The 8,223-nt window shown below is 46.6% G+C and overlaps 1 protein-coding gene across 2 annotated transcripts in view; it reads right to left on the reverse strand.

Annotated features, from left to right (window-relative positions):
* Positions 1-230: 230 nt before the first annotated feature.
* Positions 231-8,223, reverse strand: part of itprid2 (ITPR interacting domain containing 2) — a 49,323-nt gene continuing 41,330 nt past the window's right edge. Inside the window, exons 11-18 of one of the 2 annotated variants that reach the window (XM_031805613.1) lie at positions 5,022-7,093; positions 4,742-4,816; positions 4,442-4,569; positions 3,860-4,004; positions 3,509-3,574; positions 2,777-3,220; positions 2,011-2,130; positions 231-1,881 (exon numbers count right to left, since the gene is read on the reverse strand). In XM_031805613.1, coding sequence (XP_031661473.1) covers positions 2,023-2,130; positions 2,777-3,220; positions 3,509-3,574; positions 3,860-4,004; positions 4,442-4,569; positions 4,742-4,816; positions 5,022-7,093 — 3,038 coding nt within the window. In that variant the 3' untranslated portion in view covers positions 231-1,881; positions 2,011-2,022. The remainder of the gene's footprint in view (positions 1,882-2,010; positions 2,131-2,776; positions 3,221-3,508; positions 3,575-3,859; positions 4,005-4,441; positions 4,570-4,741; positions 4,817-5,021; positions 7,094-8,223) is intronic. The other variant, XM_031805612.1, reaches the window with a different exon arrangement.

Genomic DNA, 8,223 nt, shown 5'->3' on the forward strand with positions numbered 1-8,223 from the left:
AAACATTTGAGATGGACGCTGAACAGAGGAGCACACTATGAAAACAATGTTATCAACTCAGCATTAGTGTAGTCTAACTGAAAGTGGCTTTATATATTTGTCTCTATACATTATGTCTATTTGGAGACATTCCATGCTTTCAATATACCTTTTAGAATCCCAATCCCAGATGCAATCTGCTGAAAAGCCATTTAAAAGCAAAAATATATCACAAATAAAACCACTCCAAATCTATTGAAAATAAATAAATCTTTATTATTTGCTATAGAGACAATCCCTCATGCATCCCAAAATAAAGATAAACTAAATCTGGATTAAAAAGAAGCTCCCCATTAGCAGGAAGTAGCCACATATGGAAATAAATCAGTTAGTAACAATAAATCATTTTGGAAAACAATATAATTAAACATCTGTGGTAAAATAAATGTCTGTTTCATCTTATAATTACAAATCCAGCAGGAAAATACAACATTATAATCCTCACATTTGAAATATAATATACTCATAAATACACAATGATTCTGTCCAAAAGTATGAGCGGGAACAATAGGCTCTATTGACAGTTCTACCAGAGTCTATCAGATGAGATAGACGGTTCATTCTACTCTCCAGTTCAAGACAGAAGTCTCTCTTTTACAGTATCTCTTTCCTCATTCCTTTAAAGAAAATATATCAGGACAAATACATTTAGTGGTTTTAACATCTGTTGAAGATAAGAAATACAGTTAGGAATGTGAACTTTGTTTGTTTTTCACGTGAGACAGTTTTCTAACAAAAACGCGTACATCTGGGTTGGATTCATTAACCACCAAACGGAGGAAAATGGACTGAAACAGGGAGAGACTTACTGGACTTAGTCCAATAAGAAACTTTCATTTAGTTGAAAAATGCTTTTAAACGTTTTCCATTGTTACCCTAATGAACACGACCCAGGACAAAAGTGTGGAATTAATATAATGCATACACTTGTCTTCAAGTGGTGCGTTTCAAAAACAGTAGTTTCTACTATTGATCTTTTCAAGTTCAGAGACAGTGAAATGTATTGCACAGTTAGTTCTAGACCTGGGTGCAAATACTTTATCGGAGCATGCCTGGATTAATTCACTAATATAATATTCCCAAAACAGTAAACCCCACCTATTTGACCCTCCTGGCAGGCAAGAGAAAATGCTCAAAGTACTTCAAAGATTTCAAATAGTATTTGAACCCAGGTCTGGTTCATTCCTCATAGAGGTTGCATTAGAAGAGGGCATGGTCATTTACAGCAGACACTAAACTCCCATACAACCATTATCATCAACCAGGCCTTAAGTCTCCTCAACCTTGGTCATCTTACACCTTCAGGACAAGACATGCACTCTGACCCACATCTACGTGCTTAAACCCATACACAACATCAGAATCATGGCATAGGCCTAACGTAACATAACGTCACACACAGCCAGGGTGAAAAAAAAATCCTAGAATTAACCTTAAACACATTTTTGCATGTCAAAATGATTTCATTTTGGGTTAATGTTCATGATTATTTAACAACATAGTTAGTCTTCAGCAAAATAAACACACCAAGTAACATTCTGTGTTTGAAATTGGACCGTTAAGACAGAAGAAGAGTTCACTATAAAAGCAAATATATAGCATCATTTGTGTCTCCCAGGTCACCAGGCATGCGGGTGTTAAGGTACCAGCCACCGTCACACTCTCTGAAGTAGAAACCATAGAAATATAATTCTATTCCTACGGTAGAAACACAGTGTTAACGCATCTGACATTATCTCTGTAAATAGTTGAAACAGTGTTAAGGGGTTGTTGGGCTGTTCAGTGCATGGCTTCACCAGTGTTCAGGTTGGGGAGACTACACCAGGCCTCATCAGTGTTCAACTGCAAGAGAAAACAACAACATTCTTTTAGAAATAGAAGCACCTGCCAAGGGGTATGGGTTGAATTGGAACAGGTCGATCCGGCTTGAAGAACCGATTTATACAACTAATGAATTAATGATATAAGGACCTGTCGTCATGTTCACAGCGGATATTCTCTGGTCGACACAGGTGATCGTTGTGGAGACACGGCAGCTAGGAGCTCATTGACTATCTCCTGTCGGATCTCATCAGCTAGACTCTCTTTGATCTAAAGCGGGGAGAAGGTACAGAGATGGAACGATGTTCAAACACAAATACTATGTTCACTCAAAATACAATTCAAGGACACTAGGGAAAAGTCCATTTCCTGTAGGTTTGATATCTTAACAAACATAATGGAACAGTTATTTATTAAATTTCTATCTGCAATGTTCTGAAGGTTTCACCTCACTGAATACCAGGAACATCCTGTACTGAGAGGTGTCAGAGAACAGAGAACTGAGAAAGAACATTTCATCCCTCAGAAGAACTGAGACACTGCCAGACAGTTACATCAGGCCACATGGCTAAGACATAGCCAACAGGATTCAAAAGTTCCAAGTTTCCTTTTGGACCTTTAAAATGTGCTCCATTTGTCCCCTGCCAAGCTCTTAAAATTAGACCAGTAAATTATTTTTCATGAGAAGAACCGTCTGTCAATAGCTACGTAATCACCTCTTCTGTCAGCAGAAAAAAGTTTATCCATATCGGCCAAGAACATTATAAAACATGTCCTGGACATTTGGGCAATATTGGCATTCCCTATTCAACAAATACTGTAGGGCAAGGCCAATTTGAGAAGTTCAGGTAAGGAAACTTCTTAATGTTCTCTACTATTCAAAACAGAAACTAAGATAACTTCCAGTCTCACAAACCTCCTTGATGAGCTCCTGTAGATTGGGGTTGTCTGCTCTTCCTTCTCCTAGACCACCTCCTCCTCTCTCTTTGCCCCTCTCCTCCAGTAGGTGAGGGTCTACAGCTGCTATCCCTCCTCCAACCTCCTCCTCCTCTCCAGGACCTTGCACTGGCAGTGCCTGGTCTGAGCACTGGGATACCCATGTGGCAGCACCAGGCCGTGGAGGGGGTGCCGGGGTGAGGGAGACGGAAGACCGGTACAACCCAGTCTTCTGGGGACCTGGGAGGGACAGCTCCGGGGCGTGGGATGGGCCAGGGTGACGTCCAGAGGCCCTCGTTGGACTGGCTGACCTGGAAGAGAGGCCTGAGCTGGGGGTGGGGGCCATGCTAGCTCCACCCTCTGCCCTGCCCTCGTAGCCCAGCTCTGTCTGCAGGTACAGCTGCTCCCTCAGCAGGTCTGACATCTGGAAGGGAGAAAGCACACCATACATGTCAGACAGTGAGGAAAGAAGTGTGACAACAGTAGAACCATAAATTAGATTGACTAGTACAGACATTTCTTTTCAAGTCAATGCTCTGATGGGTTGACCGGCAGCCATTGACGGTACAAATACTAGGAAGGAAGTAAAAACATTCATTTTTCATTCTATTTCTATGAATAGAGCACACACAATTAACAGGAGGAACTAGAAATAGGAATGACCTAGAAATGACCTAGAAAAGAACAGTCTAGAGTCAATACAGTTACTCACCGGCTCCATAGCTCTCAGAGCAGAACTGTTAGACAGGCTGTCCATGCTGTGACCTCTCTTCATACCCTACAGGAGAGAAATATCAACAACACTAATGATACAATATAGGAGAGGAGGGGTAGGTGATGATATGATGGGTGGCTAAACAACAAAGAAGAGTAGTGATGTACATGTAGCCTGATGTCAAATGAGAAGAACACAGAGGAACCCACAGTACTGGTGCCAAGCGGTCATGACAAACCATTTATCAAACATGTTTATGAGTTGAGAAAAGAGATGGAGAGAGAGAAAGATGGTATCTGCCTGTGTGTGTGTGTGCCTGTGTTCCAAGATGTAGTTCCAGGTACTGACCATGCTGTGGCGGTAGAGACTGTGCTGGCTGGCAGAGCGGAGCTGCTCGTTCAGGGTCAGCAGCCGATCCTCCAGCTGGAGCTCTAGTTCCTGCAGCTCCTGTCTGACTTCAGACCGTAGACCCTGCAGCTGCTCCGCCTCCTGCCTGGCAACCACAGACAGAGAGACCACTGTTAACACTGTCTGCCTGCCTGGCAACCACAGACAGAGAGACCACTGTTAACACTGTCTGCCTGCCTGGCAACCACAAACAGACAGATAGCACTGTTAACACTGTCTGCCTGCCTGGCAACCACAGACAGATAACACTGTTAACACTGTCTGCCTGCCTGGCAACCACAGACAGAGAGACCACTGTTAACACTGTCTGCCTGCCTGGCAACCACAGACAGATAGCACTGTTAACACTGTCTGCCTGCCTGGCAACCACAAACAGACAGATAGCACTGTTAACATTGCTGTCTGCCTGCCTGGCAACCACAGACAGACAGATAGCACTGTTAACAGTGCTGTCTGCCTGCCTGGCTATCACAGACTATGCCAACATCCGTGTGCTCGCCAGGGTGAGGGCATCTAGCCTACCTCTCGTCGTGACTGAGGTGCTGGTAGACTAACGCCTGTTGTTTCATCAGGGACACTTCCAGATCCATCATCTGAGTCCGGAACACATTCAGACTCCTCCTCTTAGCCTGCAGCTCCTGGAGAGAAGTCTGAAGGGAGGAGGAGGGGATGTAGAAGAGGAAGAATATGACTGTTGTCAGAGAGGCAGAGATTCTCCTTTATCCTAACCCACATGAAACACATCCACAGGGAGGTTTGAGGACAGAATTGATAATTATTCATTTCATTTGTTTAAGAGTGGCAGTTCAGCTGAGTGTATACCTCATACAGTGGCTGGGCAGATCTCTGAGGGTTGAACATGTCGGAGGGAGTGTCTGCTCCGCGTTCTGATGAATTCTTGAGGGCAGAGAAACCACAGATAAAACACTTAGTCACTGAAACTGTGTTGCAAACGTCTGTTTGCATTATGGGTGGGATGGAAAGTGACACAGCATATGATTAATCATTATAGTGCTCACGTCAGAGACGAGTTGATAAAACTGCAAAGAGCCTTGCAAAAAGTTGTATAACACCTATGTAGTTTGTGGTTGTTTTGTCTCACCTGAGCCAAGTTCTGCACAGTTCCTCTGATGTCATGAAGGACCCTTCTCAGTTGCATCTCAGTGGTAGACAGGGCTGGGGGAAGACGGGAGGTTGTAGCCATAGGGTCATGAGGGTAGGTGATCAGAGGGTGGTGGCCCAAGTATGGAGTACTATATGGTCCTCCATAGGGGGCAGTAGAGAGATGAGGCAGGTTGGAAGGTGTGTTTGAAGGGTTAGAGTAAGAGCTATGGGCAGTATAAGGATTGTAGCTGCTTAGCTCGTTGTAGGACCCACTATAGGGGTTACCGTTGTAGTTATGGTATGTTGAACTGAAGGGGGCACTAAGGGGTGGGGTGTTACAGGAGGAGTTGTACAGGGAACAGGGGAAGTTGTGTGGAAGAAGGTTACCCATGTTGTTAGTGTACGGAGCACTAGAAGGAGGACAGTTAGGGGCCACATGATGGGGTAAGGTGGGAGCTGTGTGCTGGGGAAGGTTAGGTACACTACCATATGGATGGGTAGGGAGGCTATGGAGGGTGTGGTGGTGGTGGGTGGAGGGCTGATACTGGAACAAGTTGGGGACACTGCCATGGGGTAGGGTGGGACTATTGTGGTGGGACAAGTAGGGATTAGGGTTACTGTATTGGGCTAGGTTGGGGACACTGCCATGGGGCAGAGTGGGGTTGTACTGGGCTGGGTTAGGGTTGTTGTGCTGAGCAAGGTTGTGTTGAGTAAGGTTAGGTTGATTGTGTTGGACTAGGTAGTGCTGTGTTAGGTTGGAGTTAGGGTTGATGTGCTGGGTGAGGTTAGGGTTATTGAAGTGGGCCAGGTTATGTTGGGTGAGGTTAGGGTTATTGAAGTGGGCCAGGTTACGTTGGGTGAGGTTAGGGTTATTGAAGTGGGCCAGGTTACGTTGGGTAAGGTTAGGTACGCTACAGGTGCTCCAGGCACGGTGGTGCTCCCCCAAAGGCCTCTCTCCCCACTCAGGAGGGGGGCTGTGGCTGTGCAGTGAGACGGTTGAGCGGGTCAGGTGGCGGGGGATGGCCAGGGGGTAAGGGGGCACCCTGCCCTGAAGGCCTCTCAGTTCACCATCTCTTTGTAGCCCGGGGCCATGCGATATCTCGGTCCCTCTGTTGATAATCAAGGTAGAGAGGCAGCTTTCTCTCCTCTGACACCCATCTTCAACAACCCCCTCCTCCTCCTCTTCCACGATGGACCCCACCTCCTCCTCCTCTTCTGGGGTGTATTGGTAGGAGAAGGCTGGCTGGGTGCAGTGCCTGACTGTACCCTGGCCAAACTGAATCCTGACAGAGGAGACCACACGGGAGGGGATGAGGAGGGAGGTAGGCAGGGATCGGGACCTCGTCAGGGGGGCTCTTCTCCTGAACAGATCCCTGGCTGTCAACTTCCCCTCCATCCGGTGACCCTGGAGGCCTGAGGACGAGGCCCTCTGCTGGGCCCTGTGAAGGGCCCCTTGGACCCTGGTTGAGGCACCTAGGCTAGGGCAACTGGCGCTAGGGCTGGGGGTTCTGGCTTCCATCTCCACCTTGTCAGGCACACCCTCCCAGGCTGGGGCACCAGAAGAGCAACAGTCTGGGGCCGGGACAGAGCCATGGTCTTCTATAGAACCAGGATCATCCTCCACGTGAGGCTCAGCAGTACAGTAAGTCTCAGGAGTTAACTGAAAAGTGTCAGAGGCATGAACAGAAGCAGCTTCCTCAGCAGTGTTATGCTTCTGGTCCTGCTCTGAGTCTTGGGCCACCCCTCTGTCTCCTTGTCTAGCTAACTGATGGGTGGTGTACTGTGGCATCTCCTGTTGCTCCTCCCCCCCCCCATTAGGGCACTGGCTCCTCCTTCCGTCTGCCACAAGGTGTTTCTGTCCCTCCTCCTCCCCCTGCAGCCTCCCAAAGGCAGGGTGTTCCAGCGCTAGAGGAGTGGTCCCCTCCCCAGCGTGAGAGGTCACTGTGGTCTCACTGTCACAGCTGTCGGAGCTCTCCTGTACCTTTAGATAGTTAGCTGAGCCGTCAGTAGAAGGGTCCTCCGCAAAGCCACTACTGTCTGACTGCTGGCTGGCTGTTCTTAGTAGTTGCTCTGTAATGGACAGAGGGAGGGAGAGAAAGTGAGAGAGAATTAAAGGAAGATGTCAGAGTGTAAGAAGGACCATCAATCTGGGTTTAAACAAAACAAATAATTTAACAATTCAAGTGTAGAGTCAAACATGTGTTCCATCAGTATATTTGCAACACAGTGAGATAACACACTTGTAATCCCTCTATAAAAGTTTTACACCAGAGGGTAGACTTGATCAGCTCCAAATCAAATGACATGTCACATGCAACGAATACAACAGGTAGACCTTACAGTGAAATGCTTACTTACAAGCCCTTAACCAACAATGCAGTGAAGAAAATAGTTAAGAGTAAAAGTAAAAAATTAACAATAACGAGGCTATATACAGGGGGTACCAAGTCAATGTGTGGCATTACAGGTTAGCTGGGGTAATATTTACATGTAGGTAGGGGTAAAGTGACTATGCATAGGTGATAAACAGAAAGTAGCAGCAGCGTAAAAAAGGGGTTGGGGGGTGTGTCAAATCAAAGTTTATTTGTCACGTGCGCTGAATACAATACAACATTTCACCTTACAGTGAAATGCTTACTTACAGGCTCTAACCAATGGTGCAGGGGGAAAAAGAAGTTATGTGTGTGTGTGTGTGTGTCGGTAAGTAAAGAAACGCAAATAGTCCGGGTAACCATTTGGTTACCTGTTTAGGAGTCTTATGGCTTGGGGGTAAAAACTGTTGAGAAGCCTTTTTGTCCGAGACTTGATGCTCCAGGACCACTTGCCGTGTGGTAGCAGAGAGAACAGTCTATAACGAGGGTGGCAGGAATTTTGGCCCCAGTGATGTACTGTGCAGTACGCACTACCCTCTGTAGCGCCCTGCAGTCGGAAGCCGAGCAGTTGCCATACCAGGCGGTGATGCAACCAGTGCTCTCGATGGTGCAGCTGTAAAAACCTTTGAGAATCTGGGGACCCATGACTAATCTTTTCAGTCTCCTGAGGGGGTATAGGTGTTGTCCTGCCCTCTTCATGACTGTCTTAGTGTGTTTAGACCATGATAGTTTATTGGTGGTGTGGACACCAAGGAACTTGAAGTTCTCAACCTGCTCCACTACAGCCCCGTCGATGAGAATGGGGGCGTGCTCAGCCCTCCTTTACCT

This window comes from Oncorhynchus kisutch, linkage group LG26 (genome assembly GCF_002021735.2).
Source record: "Oncorhynchus kisutch isolate 150728-3 linkage group LG26, Okis_V2, whole genome shotgun sequence".
NCBI classification, from domain to species: domain Eukaryota; kingdom Metazoa; phylum Chordata; class Actinopteri; order Salmoniformes; family Salmonidae; genus Oncorhynchus; species Oncorhynchus kisutch.